The sequence below is a fragment of the Dreissena polymorpha genome, chromosome 12, assembly GCF_020536995.1.
Source record: "Dreissena polymorpha isolate Duluth1 chromosome 12, UMN_Dpol_1.0, whole genome shotgun sequence".
Lineage (NCBI taxonomy): Eukaryota > Metazoa > Mollusca > Bivalvia > Myida > Dreissenidae > Dreissena > Dreissena polymorpha.
Window position 1 is genome coordinate 44,638,608 of NC_068366.1, and position 19,667 is coordinate 44,658,274.

Genomic DNA, 19,667 nt, shown 5'->3' on the forward strand with positions numbered 1-19,667 from the left:
CCTACAAGCAGCAAAGATTGTATATAATTATTCATTTGGATAAATATATGGTCCAACAAGCATTTTGGAAAGTGTTTTTATTTCTGTAAGACTTTATAAAGAATAATAAGAATGACCTAAAACGTTTAAATCGGTGTATTATTTGATTTGTTTTTGCAATTTGGTGCTCATTAAAATGCATTCATTTCCTGTTAATTCATTTGAAAACATAGATTATTAGCGACGTTAAGAGGAAACATACAAATAATAAGCTTAATAGTATGGCAAAGCATTAATCAAATATGTATAACCATCACTCACTCACTAACTGCATCCATGGTGCTTGATCTAAGACACATTACAAATGCATGGCTTGAACTATTTTTTACATAACTTTTCATGAAAACTTTGATAAACATACAATAAAATTTACATGATTTAGAATGTATTTCTCTGCATATAATAAATATATTTACATACAAGTTAACGTTTCAAAAGTTACCTATACACTGCCCTCGAGTAGCCTTACGTTTCCTATAAACCGTATTTAAAAACGTATTGGAAAACATATGGTGTCCCCTTATATAAAACTTGTTTGGTATGAAATAGAATCATGGTACTTTAATACGCCAGAGAATGTTCAAGTCATATTTATTCAGTAATGTTCTAAAGAGTCGAACCATAATAATATTTTATTTCGGTTAGCTAAATTTTGATTTGGGATGCTCTTCAAATTCAATTCAATTATATTATATGCAAAATGAGAATTAACTTTGAAATTTACTCCAACAAAATTTTCCAGAACTTTTTGTAACTAATTGTTTTAATAGTTCTTTCAAGTTTGTTTGTGGATTTATGGTGCATTGTACACATAAGTGTTATATTTCATTCCAACGTATATGACATTACCTCATGCAGTACGTGATATATTTGTGACATGTTGAAATCCTCAGTACCAAAGGTCACTGGTCCAGTGAAGGCTGTCGTCTGGAAGGGTTTAACCGGTCATCTGGGCTCGTGACATGCACGTGTACACACCTGACGAACTTCGCTGTCCTCATGAGTCCGGCTGTTACAATCGACATGGTATTAAACAAAATATATTGAATTGGTATCAATATTAAGTATGTTCAGTGAAGAACGCCCGTCGCTACTAAAATGGATTCCGAGCATTTTCCATACATTTAATAAACATTTACCTCGCCTTCAGTTGTGGACACCCTAATTCCCTATTGCAGATTCATCATCAGGCTCTAAGTGCCATCACGGTGGTTGGATGCACGATTTCAATGACAGGTCTTGTCTTGACAACTGTCGTTTACATATTTTTCTGGAGGTATTCAACACTAACTTAGTATTATATACATATTGCATGAACTTGAATCCTATCGTTCGGACATTAAAATTCTGGTGTCTAAAAGTGATTACTGTAAAGTTACATTTTATACACTTCGGAAATATTCAATTTGTTTTACATCATAGATAAATATAAACAGTATCTATAGGTTCTTGTAAATTTGTGTTGTAGGTTGTTGAAATCCGCCCGGGCCACAATGTTGATCAATCTATGTGCAGCTTTGTTCGTTGCTTATCTGACGTTCTTGATGGGAATCAAGCGCACAGAGAACACGGCAAGTGCACTGGAGGTTTTGGTTCTGACAATTTGACTATATAAGTATATACGACATAATTAAGTGAACAGCTTAGGAATGTAAGTGTAGACAATTTTTTATTTTCATATCCATGACTATTTAACTACCGTGGGCATTGAATGTGTTAAACCTACTGCCATAAAATACGATTTCAACGCAAAAAGAGCATATGCATATATATATATATATATATATATATATATATATATATATATATATATATATATATATATATATATATATATATATATATATATATATATATATATATATATATATATGTATTATTAAACCTTTTCTTGGTAGGCCATTTGCACCGCCGTGGCGGTGTTGCTTCACTACGAGTATCTCGTGGCCTTCTTCGTGATGTTGGCGGAGGGAGGAGTTATCGCTTTGATGATGCTGAGGCCACTCGGCAAGAAAGACGTTGTCCCTATATTTCTAGCTGCTGCGTACGGTAATTTTGTCACTCACGCTATGTGTTCGCTCGTGAACATGAAGGAACCGTGTGATCATTATGTTAAATCATAAATTCAGAAATGCCCGGACCCGTCGTGAAATATGTATATTACTAGTTTCTAACATATATGTGTTATTTTTATCTATGCTCTTTTCGCTAAGCTTATATATCATAGGACTTTTGCACTGTTACCCTGCATTCTTTGTATTGATAATAAAGGTGACTTATGCGGTTTGTCGGATTGGGTGATCAAATATAGAAGGCTAAAACTAGGCCTAAACATCTAATAGTTACGCAGTTCTTGGATTCCATTCGTTTCGTCGTAAAAGCTTAGACCTGTCAACACTCATACATATATTCTTTGTTTAAGGAATACCATTCTTGATTGTCGGGATATCCGTTTGTATAACGCAGTTCAGAGGATACGGCAACGAACGCTTGTGAGTGAATTTTATTATTTTTACGTTAAGTTAAATGTTATGTGTGTTATGTTTTACATATGTTTGTTATTGTTAACGAATAAGACCTCGTTTGATGAAAAAGAAGATACTGCGTTGTATGTTAACTGTTGCTCCAGTGTTCTGTATTCATCACAGCTGCTGGTTGACGGTCCAGTCAGGTCTCTTTTGGGCATTTGCTGGACCTGCCATAGCAATTGTCGCGGTAAGAACGTTTGATTTGTTTCATCTTTTTGTTTTGCAAATTAGAACATTTATTTATAGAAGTTCTACGGTGTTTATGTTGTTGTTTCTATAGTGTTACCTCGATTTTCCAGACGAACACAGTTATTATGGTCCTCGTTTTGAAGAAACTCTTTGGAGTTTCCGCCATGGCCAAGAAATCTGATATGGAAAAAATCAAGTGAGTTTGTCATTCTTTAACTCCAAATTACAGCGGTTTATGACATAGTAACACGGTTCAGGGTCGTCAGACTCTCAATAAAACGCCATGTTTAACATTAACAAATCTTATCATAATTTAAGAAAATATTACCAAGTCTACATACCAATACTCGATGTTGGGTCCATTTAATGTACCAGATGGCGCTTTGTTGAAATCTCAACACATAATGGGAAATTTAACAAATGTATGTAAACTGTATAGTGATTGTACAGTAATGTATTTTGCAAAGCAATATTATAAATGGGACACTTACATAAATGATCGCCTAATGTCCAAACTATTTAGGACGGGTGTTCGTAGCGTGTGCATCCTGCTGCCCGTACTGGGTCTTACCTGGCTGTTCGGCATCTTTGCCGTCAACAGGGACACGCTCGTCTTCCAGTACCTGTTCGCCATCTTCAACAGCTTGCAGGTCGGTGATGTATAAATTATGTTGAGCAATCATTCTGAACTGGTTGGTTTTGTTTGCATAGAAAATCATTTTTACCCACATAAACATTAAAAACTATATCTGTGTGTGTTGTAGGGTTTCTTGATATTTCTAGTGCAGTGTGTTTTGGACAGAAAGGTAAGTGTTTCTTAATATATTAAAAGTGTAATGGCAGACGAAGAAACAATTAAATGCGCTTTGACATGCATTTTTATTATGAAAATTGAGCAAACATTATTTTCTTAAATAGTTATCAAATTGTTTATATGAGAAACTGGAATGAAATTGTTGTTCCTCTATGACCCATAATAATTGCGCATGTGCTCGGCAGGTACGCGATGCGTTCATGCAGACTCGTATCCCATGGCTCACAAGCACGGCAGACACGGAGTTAAAATCCACGCAGGTTCTTGATTAGAATTTAGAATCGTCGTATGTAACTCAAACTTTCGGATGTTTTATTTTCGAAAAGACTTTCCTCGTGTTGTAAGCGTAGATCTTGGCTGTATCGAGTAATTGTGTTAGAAATGTTAAATTGATTATAGCACATACACGCTGATACGCACAGCTAGGTCTAAGTGTACGATTCGGAACGTTTAAAATATTAGAAAAAAAAAACTAGACATGCAAATATTTTGCAAAGTTACATTTTTAAATAAGATATACACTTTTACTCAAGATATTGATGCATTTTTGAGATTTGTTTATCTGTTGTTTTTATATCGTTTTCTTCCGTTTTCTTAAGATTATAATGAATTGCTTTTATACGTTTTGCAGTATTATATGTTCACGTCCTTTTGTACTTGTTTCAGAAATCAGCTTTCAACAAAGCCAGCGCTTCCACGTCGTCTCGGGATGCGTGATTCGGAAGAAGTGTAATTTGTGAGCGTAATAATAATAAACTGTTAATTGAGAATGTGTAAAGGCGTGAATAACTTTTCCATTTATGACATTTTCATGCAGGAAAATAGAAGAGGAGCTTTTTCACAAATTTGGAAATAAATAGACAGCTTGTAGTTTGATTTGTACAGAACTCGGGTTTCAATTTTTTTATCGTTCGTTTTATGTGCGTTCATAGTTAAATGCTAAATGTTGATTTGCTTTCCAACTGACATAGTAGTTTTGTAAAGTGATATTTAATACTATATTTCAGTGTTAAGGATTTTATTAAAACTGCGTTTTCTATTTAATTTCAATGTCGTCTTGTGTTTATGTCTCATTACTTCCGCGGCTTACTGTACTTCTAACACGGCATTAAAACCCATTGGTTTGCGGTGACCGTTCCAAGACTCTGATCCCAGATTTAATCGCTATTATATGTTGAGTGTAACAAAGGAATAGACAACTGGTCACTTTAAAACATTAAAAAATAAATAAAATAACGTTTTACCGATTTATTTATTTTTCATTTACAAAGTAAGGCCAGCATGTAAGCTGCCTAAAAGCTAAATTTCAGCCCTTAATCTCTAACTTAAGTTACTGAGCGGTAAGTTTTTTGGCGTAGCTATCTAACACACACTTTGACTTATATTTATTACCAATGAATATTCTGAAAATTAACGATAGTGGGCCCGAATGAATAACGTTAAGTACTGAATTGGCCATATTGAACATTGTCAAGATGCAGCTTTGCTTATATGCAATAAATTATCATACACTTATTGTTGTCCAATTGTGTTCTCTACTCTGAGTCACTGACGCCAGACGAGAAATCATGCTATATAGGTGACTTACACTTTTTTTATTGAGTTTTGCATAAGTCCGCGTTCCAGTACTAACATTGTGCAATTGTTTAAGGCGTAAAACATTAAACATCGCATGATGTCAGTGCGCGGTCTGTCTGGAAAGAGTCCCTTGAAAGCCAGAACAGGCTATTGTCATTTGCCCGTTTGCAATTAGTAACTTTCTTAGACTTTAATTTTCTATAGAAAATATCGTGATTAGTTTGTTTCTTCACTAAACGCAACGAGATATAAATATATGATTTAAATGTTTGAATAGAAACTCCAGCGTAAGGAACTACTGACATACCGTATATTTCAACCGTGCAGAGCAAAACTTTTGTTAAATGCATATTTTATTAATTATGCCATGTGAGGACGAATTTAGAAATGATATGACGTAGTATCAACTATTATCCAATTTTACAGGTAAGGAGTTTGAAACTGAGAAAAGCGGTCAGTCAAGGAAAACGCCCAAAATGACCGTTGTCGACGAGTGACCGCTATTCTCGGATCACCACTTTTATGGTTGCTCAGCTGGTATTATAGCCACGTCGTAACACCACCCATTCGTTTTCACACAGTGTAAAACAAAGACTCATTGCCGATAACTAGGCCTTAGCATAATGACATAAATAATTTCGTTGTATACTCATGCATCTCGTTCATTCAGTTAATCCGAGAGTACGTATTACATTCATCGGGGTGCATTTTTAAGTAAAGATAATGTCATTGACGTCACGTCCGAACAAATATAAACCACGATTCGCTATCATAAACCGAAAGTACGGCGTAACTGAATCGTTCTTATTCAAAGAAAAAGACGCCAAAGTCTTGTTAAAAAATATTTAGTTTGTTACAAAAATTTCAATGCGATGTATATTTTTCCTTAAAGACGATCACTAATCCTTGTATCGCCTTCTTATAACAACACTCGCTAGCTTAGTGTTGTTTTTAACACCTTATCAGCGATAAAGATCTATGGACTTTGTCACGCTCTAATGCTTAGTCGTTATGAATGCAGCCGATAATTGCTTCTAATACACATTCTTATTGTTAAGTGCGCCTGTTTCGTTTGTGTTCTTTATTTTCGTGACTCGAAATGACTGACGTGTGACCGTTGTTTATAGTTTAAACATGACTTTGGGAGTAAAATATACTGGCCGTTGGCCGTTTTGAACAAGTGAACGTTATTCTCAAGTTTAATATATTAGAGTGATTTTCGTCGGGGGGGGGGGGGGGGGGGAATCCAGACTGACCGTTGTCTGCAATTGACCGTTATTCTTAAGTGACCGTTAGTGACTGGTTCATGCATGTAATTAATCATACTTTGTGAGATATCTGTCGGCGAAATGTCGAGCCTTTTTTCAAGAATGCTTGTAACTATTTAAAAAGCTACACCATGTCCATGCTTGATATTTGAACGCAAAGTATACTTGACGTTTTCACAGAATGAAGAAGTAACAGACCGGACAAGTATCACGTCCAAATCAGACCTGTAACAGTTAAATGTGACATTGACTTTTAATGGAGTGAGACTTGTGCCGGTCGCGATGGTGAACATTTGTGGAGAGTGATTTTAAAATCGCGTGATAAATGATGACGTTACAGTGCAGACAAGCTCGGACTAACGTGTGCTGATCATGCGCGCACATAGTCGACAATTGTGATGTTATCGAGCTTCCCGTCAGCGGGCTTGTAAAAATGACATTATTCCTGTAGCTTCATGCTTGTATACCAAGTCTGAAACTGAATCTGCTGCACGAGTGTACAATTATTAATCGACGAGTTGCTATTTGATTGTTTGATCCTGTTTGGTGATGTTCTTCACATAAATTACGAATATCTGATGCAAAGTGTAAAGAAGCAAAGCGATAACTCAATATAAACTAGAGCTTTGTCACAAATGTGACAAATACCCCCACATGCCGCATTGACACAGAATATTTTGCATGTTGTCTTCACAAAAAACAGCAGACCCTATGCTCAATGTTTAAAACGCACTAAGTGACCACGTGACCTAGTTTTTGACCCGACATGACCCATGTTCGAACTTGATCTACACATCATCTAGATACAACTTCTGACCAAGTTTGGTGGAGCTCTGATGAAAACTACTTGAATTCGAGAGCGGACACCATGCTCAATGTTTAAAACGCACTAAGTGACCCCGTGACCTAGTGTTTGACCCGGCATGACACATATTCGAACTTGACCTAGACATCATCTAGATACACATCCGACCAAGTTTGGTGAAGATCGGATGAAAACAACTTGAAATAGAGAGCGGAAACTTAATACGGACAGACAGCAGACAAGCTCACTCCTATATACCGCCCTAAACTTCATTTGTGGGGGGTATAATACAATAGTTGCTGGATCGATTAGAACTGTATTAAGTACACTCGATTCTCACCTTATCACTTCAATGCCAACGTCTGGCGCATGTGAGTATGCTTGTTGGTATCCATACTGGACCCCTAAAGTTACCTACATGTACTCCGCCCCCTCCCCCAACAAACACATAACACGCACTAAATTAAATATCTTTTATTGATGCCTACATAGTTTGAAGTTGCACATATATTTAAAAATTTCTCAATAAGTGTCTGGTATGTTTATTAGGAAGAGGCGATGGGGCATACGCCGTGCATAATGCAGTCGCGGAAGGACCTCACAAATCCGAATATCCGGTACACAAAGTCGTGAAAGAAATAGTCGCCACGGAAAATCATGCTAAAACATGTTGTTGTACAAACCTATTCACTAGTGCATTGAAAAGAAAAAATCTTTATGTTGATACATTTATTGTATTAATATATAAGTATATATTTACATAATTATATAATTAATAATGGAATGCTTAAATTTGTAAATTTATAAAATATTACTAAAGCACAAACTAACACAATGCATGGAATATTGATTTGATATTCCGTAACACAGGTCAAATGAACACATATACATGCATTATAACATTTTATGTGTCTGTCTGCACATATAGATTTCTGTAAGATGACAATAACCCAAAACAAATGTCATTCTTTACACAATTTTGAAGAATAAATTTAAATGAAAGTGCAAATTCAAATTAATTATGCCTTATTGAGCAGGTCATACTCATGAACCAGGCTGTGGTGAGAAGCTGGTGAAGAGTGGCATAATAAACCAGACACAAAGGATTGTCCAGTCAACTGGGAAATAAACCTGGTATACTACTTTTATTTTAAGCTTGTCAAATTAACCAGAATTAAAATGTGTCTTATGAAGTAAATGATGTAGTACAGCATAGATAAAATAGCGTGCGGGTATATGGGATAACAAAATACACAGCGGAGCACTATTTTCTCAAAAGATAAAATGACAAATGAGTAAACTTTAACAAAAGGAAATAACATAATGCCTGTTCCGATATCAGCACACCAAACAAAAGTGTAATCACGCTTGTGTATGAAACTTATTTAGTTACATAACACAATTGACTTTATTTTTATTTGTGTAGGACACAGAGTTAAGGATGCAAATGATAAAGGCTACTAAGCAAAGAGACTATACCAGAAAACTAAACATTGAAGCAGTCTAAATTTAATTCCATAATAATTTTGAAAATACCTGCCTGTTGACTGTAACAGTGTACCTAGCTATATGGTCTGACGAATGGCAATTACAAGTAATACATACAGGGTATTAACGACATACACCTTTAATGGATATATATACATCACAAGTTTGCACTCGGTGCACTGCTGTGTATGTGCTCTGGAATGGTTATGGCAAGACCTCGGTACCCTAGTCATGGAGTCGCATGCATACCTTAGCTCACATCCCAAATAAATGGGCCTCATATGAACAAAAAAATCGCAAGTGACAAATATATCTTTTAATCGCTCCATTCCCTCAGTTTTTCCCTGGTAAATTTCAAGATATTTTTGTAATCAATCATTAAATGGTTTCATAATCTCCTCAAGAACATGAGGATGCTTCTTACTAATACAAAGTACAGACATTCAATATTGAGTCACACACAAAAATACCTTAATGTGCAATTTAATCAATAAACTTGAATAAGAGCTTCCTTAACCCTTTCATTGCTGGAACCGAATTTAAAAGGCCTTTGCAAACAGTTTGGATCCAGATGAGACGCCACAGAACGTGGTGTCTCATCAGGATCCAAACCGTTTGCTATTCTGATAGTATTCTTTGAAAAAAAATCGAAAAAATGCTAATTTTAGAAATTCAGCAGACAATATTTTAGCAGATGACAAATTTCCCAGCATGCAAAGGGTTAAGATCTTTGTGAGCAAAACCCACGGTGAATTAACACAAGTTTCCTATTAGAATATGAGCCGTGTATGTTACACAGCTACAATACAAAGTTTGACTTATACAGCAAAAATGGACAAATTAGTATTAATACTGCAACATTACTGAACTTGTGTTAATACTTGTGTATGTTTACGTCGGACTTGTTCAATATACAGATCTTTTTATTGCTTACAAGCATGGCTTCACCAACACCATCCTTGCTTTCAGTACTGTAATGTGTGAATCTGTAGAACTAACTTTCTGAGAAATGAAATAGCAACGAGTCTTGTGGTGAAAAAACATACATCAAGCCACATGGGCGCTTACAAGACAAGTTAAGATAAATAAGTTTACAGAAAAGTGATAAAATTATGTTCAATTTAAAGATATCAATATCTGAATGGCTCCTTGAAAGTGCTTTAGGGTTCACAACGTGGAAATAGAAGCAGTTACATATACAAGAAATATGCATTAACAATTTACAATCTAACAACCAGATTGTTTCTGTCATCCATTAAATAAAAGCAAAAGCTGACACTCATTCTGAAGTATAAATATTGTATTCTAGAAATAAATAGCAAAAAATTTGAATTTATATTTTAAAACATAAATCCCTGACCTTCACAGTTTGTGTTCAAAAATAATAAACAAAATAAAATATGCCCAGTGCAGAAAATTTACAAAGCTATTTTACAAATTTATGAACAATTAAAGAGGATCTGAAAACAACTCACAACGTCAGTAAAACAATCTTATACTGCCATAAATGCATGCCCAAGTATGGCAAACAGGAATGATTTCAAATAACAAGACCTTTAATGCCAACAGACTTCTTCACAAAGCCTCCATAACAAAGCATCAACTAATACCAAGCTATGTCAGCAAGTGCATATCTATAACAGTTAAGCAAAAGTGTGTTGAACTTTAAGTATTCTAAACAATGACATAAAATTATCATCAACTTTATGTAATTGCATAAAGTAGTAAAATCCAGCTGGAACATCAGTGGGAAATCTACATGCATTCTGCTACCATGGTATACACCTACACAGGCTATCAAACATGTGACTCAGCCACAAGCTTCCTTATCCGCTCCATCTCAACCTGGGTAGACAATCGTATCTTCTTTTCCTCGTCTATCTCCACCATAATATCACGGAATCTCCTTGAATATTGTGTTTTCATACTTTCAAGTTCCTGTTTTAAGTGTTCGTTTTCACTTTTAAGCTCATTGAAAGCAGTTTTTGAAACTGTGTTGGCCTTTAGGTCAATTAATTCTTTGTGTAGTTCATCAATGGCAGACTGAAGATGTGCATTCACTGAAAATTGGGAATAACATAGTCAAATGTCCTGTCGCACTTGAACACAAGTTTTGACAGCAAGTAAAACCACCAGCATATTCAATTAAAGCATCAATAAATTTCATTTTACAGGCATACAGATTTAAAATTAATTTAAAAACATCTTTATGTTTATAATAAACACAAACATGTTGTATATATAAGAGCTTATATTGAATATACAAATAACTAAATCCAAAAGTTAATGGCCATAAGATAAAAGGGCCATAAAATGTCTGAGCAAACTTGACCATTCGTGGTGTTTAAAAATTCCATTATTCACTATTTCTTGGAAGTATACAGAAATGTAAATTGTGGGGAGGTTTCTTTTTGCTATTTTAAGATTTTATGAAATTGACATCGAATAGGGACAGGGGTATTCATATTAAACATGTGTAAACACACATTCTGCTGTGTGCACACTAAGAACTCTAATGTCGAGACAGTGCAACAAGGATATTAACAAAAATTGGACTGTCCTACCGAAATAAGGACACATGGCATGCAATCTCCCTTGACCCTTGAATTGTATTCATGACTAATATATAAAGGCTTCTTTTGGTTAGATAAGATTTAACTGAACAAGAGTTTGAGTAGTTTTTTCCTAAATCTTCAAATGTTAAGGTCTTATATTTATAGAATTTAGTTCTCAAAACATAATTAACATAACAAATGCTGCTATGAATGCAACCCATGGATGTTCCTACCTGTAGAGGTCGGTGGCTCTGTTGGGCGACTCACTGGTGCTGTCTTGCCTCCAACCTGCAAACACAGAAGAACAACTTGCACACAGAACTAAAACAAAGATGAACCAACATAAAGATTGTGGTAGGAAGGATTTATGAGCTTTCAGGAACCTGTCACGATTAAATTAAAGGTCTGTCAGTGGAGTTGCGATGGACCCAGAAAATTGTTGTTAGTTGATCAGATATATACCCCATCTGCAACCCCTACTGAGGTCTCTATATAAAGTAACTATAAATAAATATGTTGTTAAACAACAAAAGCTGAATTGATTTCTTAACTTATTGAGCAGAAACAAGTTCCTCTATATTTAGTCATAATGAACTAAACCCAACCCATCCCCATAAGATATTATAACTTGCATCATAATAAATCTCCTTCTTAAAGTTAAGTGTTTCTAAAATGATATATTTACAGTAAGATAATTGTCTGTGTGAACAAATGCTGCATTTGACTTAATCTTAAGTGTGTGATCAACTTATTTCCTTGATCTTTATTTTAAGTTTTTTTTAGCTGATGTTATTTGATTCTCAAAATGCAAAATTTGCACACAAAACACTCTTCAAGCAGTCTCCCCTGTGCACTGGTATACCCATAAGGAACTGGAAACTCATTATAATCACATTGTTAATGGTTTGGCTCCTAAGCCTTTATGAAGACTCTGAGATGCGTGTTATACACGAGTCCGTACTTTATTCGTAAAAACTAATGACATTCAGATCAATGAGGTCTATCCACCTATGAATGAAATAAAAATGTAACTGCTTACATGTACATACGATACAAATTTCAAAAGAAAACATATTTGTTCTGTCCAAACACAATGCAGTGTCAAGTAAATGTAACATGTATTTCGAGGTCAAACTGTGTACCACGTACCATGTCTGGTCTGTCTGGTTTGTCTGCCTTAGTGAGGGCTGGCTTCTCGTGAGTCTCCTTCACCTCTCCATTCCTCTCCTCATCCTGCAGCACAGTACACAAGCCTTAGCAGTTATCACAATAATAACACAGTATACATGGGCTGAACAAAGTCAATAAAAGCCAAGGATAAAAGACAATACACATGTAACAGGGACTTTTTGACAGATTGACCTATTCACAATTTTCCACACTATTGTCACAGATTCAAAATTAACAAAAAATCTGTGTTGGGTTACATTTCTTTTGAAGTTGTTATTTTGAGCTCCTTAAAAAATGTTTAATTTAAAGTAAATACATTTTATCATCAAACTATAAACAAAAGAGCTAGGATGGCATTTAAGCACTAACCTGAGTTTACGAAAAACAATTGTTGAAGACTGTTGAATACAAATGTACCTTGTGATCTAGTTTTGATCAGACTTCACACAGATTCAAACATGGCCTTCATATTGTCAAGATACATAATCTGCCCATCTTTCATGAAGATTGTGTCATAAATGTGGCCTCTAAAGTGGTTATAAGTTTTCTTTTAATTACGATTTGATCTGGTTACGGATTGTTTGGACCCACCTGAACCAGATTCATACTTGGTAAGATTCAACATGGTGACCTTGTTTCTAGACACAGGTAACCCAGTTTCAAACCTGGCCTAGATGCTGTTCAGATTTACATTCTGACCAAGTTTCATTTAGTTTGATTCATAAATGTGGTCTCTTAAGTGGCTGCAAGGTTTTTCTAAACATTGACCTGGTATTCCTAGTTTTTGGACACACATGACCCACATTCAAACTCTTTCTAGATATAGACAAGATAATTACTCTGACCATGTCTCATAACGACAGGGTCGTAAATGCGGCCTTTAGAGTGACAACCAGTTTTTTTTCCCCTATTTACCTAGTTTTTATTGCATCTGACCCAGATGTTGCCACTAGAGCGGTAACAAGGTTGAATTGTGTTGCAAATTCATCTTGCAATTTGAATGTTTACCTGTTTTAAGCATTTTTAGTGAGCTTTTGTTTATTTATAGTTAAAAAATCCTGCCACAGAATAATGTCTGCAAAGTCAATACAAAGATAAGTAAAGTTTTGATAAAACAAGAGCTGTCACCATAGGATGACTTATGCCCCCTATAAACGCTTGATAGAAGTTATGAGCTTTTTTCGAAACCTAAACGCAGAGTTTGAAAACTAAAAGCAGACCCTAAGTTCAAGGTCACAGGGGTCAAAATTTGTGTGCGTATGGAAAGGCCTTGTCCATATACACATGCATACCAAATATGAAGGTTATATCTCAAGGGACATAGAAGTTATGAGCATTTTTCAAAACCTAAATGCAGATTTTGAAACCTAAACGCGAACCCTAACTTCAAGGTCACAGGGGTAAAATTTTTTGTGAGTATGGAAAGGCCTTGTCCATATACACATGCATACCAAATATGAAGGTTATATCTCAAGGGACATAGACGTTATGAGCATTTTTCGAAACCTAAACGCAGATTTCGAAACCTAAACGCGGACCCTAAGTTCAAGGTCAAAGGGGTAAAAATTTGTGTGCGTATGGAAAGGCCTTGTCCATATACACATGCATACCAAATATGAAGGTTATATCTCAAGGGACATAGAAGTTATGAGCATTTTTCAAAACCTAAATGCAGATTTTGAAACCTAAACACGAACCCTAACTTCAAGGTCAAGGTCACAGGGGTAAAATTTTGTGTGAGTATGGAAAGGCCTTGTCCATATACACATGCATACAAAATATGAAGGTTATATCTCAAGGGACATAGAAGTTATGAGCATTTTTTGAAACCTAAACGCAGATTTCGAAACCTAAACGCGGACCCTAAGTTCAAGGTCAAAGGGGTAAAAATTTGTGTGCGTATGGAAAAGCCTTGTCCATATACACATGCATACCAAATATGAAGGTTATATATCTCAAGGGACATAAAAGTTATGAGCATTTTTCGAAACCTAAACGCAGATTTCAAAACCTAAGCGCGGACCCTAAGTTCAAGGTCAAGGTCACAGGGGTAAAATTTTTTGTGTGCATGTAAAGGCCTTGTCCATATACACATGCATACCAAATATGAAGGTTATATCTCAAGGGACATAGAAGTTATGAGCATTTTTCGAAACCTAAACGCAAAGTGTGACGGAAAGACGGACAGTCCGATCACTATATGCCCCCTTTTCTTCAAAAGAGGGCATAAAAAAACTTATTTACAATCTGTTTTTCATGAACTGACACCAATATTTTTTGCAGAAGAGTTAGATCACTGAATAGTTTGAGGTTTCATGATATTATGTAAAGTATAATGTAATGCTATCATCAAGAAAAACTAAGAACTTATATTTAAGCCAGATTTCCAGAAGACATATGTATCCGGCTATAAATAAATAATGAATAAAAAATACAAATTCAGGCAATTAAATTCAGACTTAAAATCAGGTTTAATCTTTAAGTAATTTGTATCTACATATTGTCTTGAAAGTTTCTATATAAATGCCATCTAAAATAAACATTGAAATTTACACAAACAACTCAGCCCTGAAATGCGATGTACTCAAGACAGCTGGATGTCATTCAAATCAATGCAAAGTTGGATAAAAAAACATCGCAATATACATTTATTTCCTCATACTTTTTCTAGAATCCGCATGCACCTCAAAATGCACTGAATACAAAACCAAAACTGTAACACTCACAGATCATATACAGTAATACGATTAAAACATACCAAAACTGTAACACTCACAGATCATATACAGTAATACGATTAAAACATACACAAGCAATGTTTCATTGTTGATCAGTACATACGTGCAATCAAACTTGTGCTCAAATGAATGCGGAATACACTGTATATAGTTTCCTTGCGCAGAATGACTGTAGTGATTCAAGTAAAGCACAATGTCCAATAAGATATGAAAACGCTTAAAAAAGAGAGCAAGTACATCGTGGAGACGTGTCCTTAAATGTGGTCATACAAAGACAAATTTCATGACACAAACATAAACTGGGAGCATACATAACATACGTAAGATTCTTTTAAATGTCATAGTTTTGTATTAAACAAAAAAAAATTAAATCCCAATCACTCAATATTCTTGTACACACATGTGTATTCTTTACATAATACTAAGTCCACAAATCTTGTACAGATATCTTTAAATCTTTTTTAAAAGTGTTACAATTGTCTTGTTGTTTACATCCCATTGGAACAATATGAATAGTTACTTCTAGGTCAAACTGATTGAACACTTTAAGCCTAAAAGTTCACTGTACATTTTTAAAATGACATGCACAAGAACCTTAGCAAGTAAATGTTCACAAGAGTCACAATAAACAATAATATATGTACATATTACACTATCAGTAACAACATATCCATATATTTAATTCTTAAACAAAACATCACCATGTAATGTTTTTTAGACCTTAAAGGACTACAAACATCTCTACACACTATGCCAGGTTTAAAGGAGCTTGGTCTACTGACCTACTATGATAAAGCCAACATATTTAAGCATTGTCTACTGTCATTTTTATTGGATATGTATTCTTACATTTGCTACTCTACTGAAATTATACTATATTTGTGTATCTAATTTGAAGCTCTTTACTGATATGTTTAAAAACAAGAGCACCGCCTTGCGGGTGCAGACCGCTCATCTATTTTCTTTTTAAAGGTGAAGAGACTCTCAATTTCAATCACAAAGGAGGGAGGGGTGGAGTGAAGAGGGGTGTATAGTGTGGGGGTGTGCACATTTATTACATTATCTTCCAAAAATGCGGAAAAAAAATGCGAAAAAATTCGGGGAGGGTGGGGGGGTGGTGGTGGGGGGATTCTTGGGTGCGATGGTTGGACGGTTTTTCAAAAATAAAATAATAAAAATAAATATTTGTGTTTTTTAACCGTTTCAAAAAAAAATAAAATTGTTGGGGGTGGGGTGTGGGGTGGGGGGGGGGGGGTATAGTGTGAGGGTGTGGTAGTCATTTGTGAGACGATCTTAAAAAAAGGGGGGGGAGGGCACGATGGGTAGGTTTGGGTGGAGTCTATTGTGGTATGTCAGGTAAGAGTAGTTTTGTCAAAGTATCAATCAAATCTAATCATAAATAAAGAAGTTATGGCTATTTTAGCAAAATTTAATAATTTGACCTTGAGAGTCAAGGTCATTCAAAGGTCAAGGTAAAATTCAACTTGCCAGGTACAGTAACCTCATGATAGCATGAAAGTATTCGAAGTTTGAAAGCAATAGCCTTGAAACTTTAGAAGTAAAGTGGATCGAAACACAAAATCTAACCATATATTCAAAGTTACTTAGTCAAAAAAGGGCCATAATTCCGTAAAAATGAAAACCAGAGTTATGCAACTTGTCCTTTTACTGTACCCTTATAATAGTTTGCGAGTGTTCCAAGTATGAAAGCAATATCTATGATACTTTAGGGGTAAAGTGGACCAAAACACAAAACTTTACCAAATGTTCAACTTTCTAAGTAAAAAGGGCCCATACTTCCGTCCAAATGCCAGTCAGAGTTACATAACTTTGCCTGCACAGTCCCCTTATGATAGTTAATAAGTGATGCAAGTATGAAAGCAATAGCTTTGATACTGTAGGAATAAAGTGGACCTAAACACAAAACTTAACCAAATTTTCAATTTTCTAAGTATAAAAAGGGCACATAATTCTGTCAAAATGCCAGTCAGAGTTACATAACTTTGCCTGCACAGTCCCCTTATGATAGTTAGTAAGTGTTGCAAGTATGAAAGCAATAGCTTTGATACTTAAGGAATAAAATGAACCTAAACACAAAACTTAACCAAAATTTTCAATTTTCTAAGCATAAAAAGGGCACACAATTCTGTCAAAATGCACGCCAGAGTTATCTAACTTTGCCTGCCCAGTCCCCTCATGATAGTAAGTAAGTGTACCAAGTTTGAATGCAATAGCATTGATACTTTCTGAGAAAAGGGGACCTAAATGCAAAACTTAATAGGATGCCAACGCCGACGTGATGACAATAGCTCATACATTTTTTTCAAAAAATAGATGAGCTAAAAATAACATTTACGTACCGTAATAACTTTTTTGGACACCACCTTTTCGAGCATTAACAAGATTTTTTCTTGAGACTATAATAATGAATTATTGTATTATTTTGTTTTGATCAAATAGGATGTAAATATAACCATGCTATAAAACCATCCAAAAGCAGGAAAAGTTTGTTTTATTATCTATCCTTTCAAGCTCTTGATAGAATTTAAGCAGAATGACATAGTAATCACTTCCTGATAAAGTACATGTAATACTGTATGCAGATGACACATAGCAAACCAGATGTCATGGCAATACATGTTCATTATCAGGAAAGAGGTATGCACACGGAAATAAATATGTCTTTAAGGCCTCACAATTAAAGAAAGAGTAAATGTTTGACATAAACATGTTTTCCTTTCTCCCCATACATTTTCAGAGAAGAGTTATGTTAGGAATTCAAACTTCAGATTTCAGTTTCAAACAGAGCTCCAGATAAGAGACGTATCTGCATATTTACGCATTGACAAAATAAAAAAACGCATTAAAAATCGGCCCAGTACGTTAACAAAACGCTTTACAAATCTTGGTACGTATTTTAAATCGATTAAAGTGCGTAACCAGTTTAACCAATAATCCAGTTAAGTTTTTAGTGTAAGTTAACCTTTGAATCAAAGATAAGTCAATCAAAATAAGCTTGTAATAAAAATGGCGGCCCATCATGTTTGTGGATCAAAAAGGGACGTTTTAAGCAACTTGCGGGAATATTTTTAAAGAAAGTCTGTTCATATCGTCATTTTAAATATGTTCTGTTTGCATTTAATAATATAAATAACAAATAATAATGCTATTTCTAGATTAAAAAAGCCTTTTTCTTTTTCCGTTTTCTATGGAAATGGAAAATACCCCTAAATATTCCTAACCCTTTATGGCTGAAACAAAGGAGTAAAATACGCATTGACAATAATATCAGGGGGTGAAATACCCTTTAGACTAAATCCTTATCTGGTGCTCTGGTTTCAAATCAGAATCATCTTCTATGGAGACTGTTAGTGTATGTTCTTATTGTTTCATGGGTAAACAATACATTATTGTTGTAATTTAAATACCAGTGCTCCAGATATCACATGAAACCAAAATGAACTAGGGCTTTGACACATACATTTCTTAAATCTATCCACTGCTTTGCCAGTTATGACAAAGGGTATATTAGTGTAGTACTAATGCTTGGATCTGCATGGTGATGACATATTTGAAGTTTCAATTACAGAAATGTGGATTTAGTTTGCTACACAAACTGATAAAATTGTATGCAAACTGACCGATATCTAACAAATCGAGTGACAGTGTGATTCCAATATACCCCCTCAAAACTGTGTGGACCTACAATTTCTTTTACAAAAACGGAAATGTTTCAATGGCAAGCAATGATGAAATACTTATTTTATTTCAATATTAAGAAATATTGAGTGTGAACAGAACAGAATTGAAACATTAAGGAGAACAACCCATATAAGAACTCTTTCAGTCTTTTCAACAGTGTTAATGATTCCAGCGCAAACTCATGCAAAGCATGTATCCGAGCAGTGGAGAAAACACATCACCAAACAGTTTCAGGTGAGGCATAACAAAATATCTGGATACATTGAACTGGGCAGTGTTAAGACCAGACTGAGATATTTCCCATGTTAGTACCTGAATGATGTTTACTGCATTCTTGGGCTGCAATCAGATACAACAACACAACTACAATACGACACTGACGTGAGTCTTTTGACAGAACCAAAGCACCTTAGCTATCCCTCATCAATGATGTTAGCGTCTTGACAGGCTAACAAGCATTGTTGAAGTTAACTTTAAGTCCAAACTTGATTGAATTTCCTTAGCAAATTACTTTTTCAACATATGTTGTCTAGTATAAAGACAGTGTAGAATATGTATGTAAGAAATAATGATTGTCATATAAAATTACCTCAGTCCAAAAGCAAGTACACACAAATTAATTAGCCATGCTTACTTTTCGAAATCACTTTAATTAGCAATGATTTCAATCAAAGCTTATACCCCATGACAGTAAAGCATGCCTTCGTCTATCATGGCAATACAGGTTTATCCTTATTGAAAGAATATGCTTTGCATTGTTTCAATCAAGTTTGCATACATCTGATTGTATATT

General features: G+C 34.9%; 2 protein-coding genes across 2 annotated transcripts in view; one reads left to right on the forward strand and one right to left on the reverse strand.

The window, feature by feature from the left end:
* LOC127852562 (uncharacterized) overlaps nt 1–5,085 on the forward strand; it is a 226,986-nt gene extending 221,901 nt beyond the window's left edge. Inside the window, exons 22-32 of the mRNA XM_052386516.1 lie at nt 933–1,065; nt 1,218–1,315; nt 1,508–1,610; nt 1,938–2,088; nt 2,462–2,531; nt 2,688–2,754; nt 2,867–2,952; nt 3,280–3,406; nt 3,521–3,562; nt 3,756–3,830; nt 4,237–5,085. Coding sequence (XP_052242476.1) covers nt 933–1,065; nt 1,218–1,315; nt 1,508–1,610; nt 1,938–2,088; nt 2,462–2,531; nt 2,688–2,754; nt 2,867–2,952; nt 3,280–3,406; nt 3,521–3,562; nt 3,756–3,830; nt 4,237–4,287 — 1,003 coding nt within the window. The 3' untranslated portion in view covers nt 4,288–5,085. The remainder of the gene's footprint in view (nt 1–932; nt 1,066–1,217; nt 1,316–1,507; nt 1,611–1,937; nt 2,089–2,461; nt 2,532–2,687; nt 2,755–2,866; nt 2,953–3,279; nt 3,407–3,520; nt 3,563–3,755; nt 3,831–4,236) is intronic.
* A 2,595-nt stretch (nt 5,086–7,680) lies between these two features.
* LOC127852563 (uncharacterized) overlaps nt 7,681–19,667 on the reverse strand; it is a 95,611-nt gene continuing 83,624 nt past the window's right edge. The window contains exons 18-21 of the mRNA XM_052386517.1: nt 19,187–19,213; nt 12,414–12,497; nt 11,498–11,552; nt 7,681–10,769 (exon numbers count right to left, since the gene is read on the reverse strand). Coding sequence (XP_052242477.1) covers nt 10,507–10,769; nt 11,498–11,552; nt 12,414–12,497; nt 19,187–19,213 — 429 coding nt within the window. The 3' untranslated portion in view covers nt 7,681–10,506. The remainder of the gene's footprint in view (nt 10,770–11,497; nt 11,553–12,413; nt 12,498–19,186; nt 19,214–19,667) is intronic.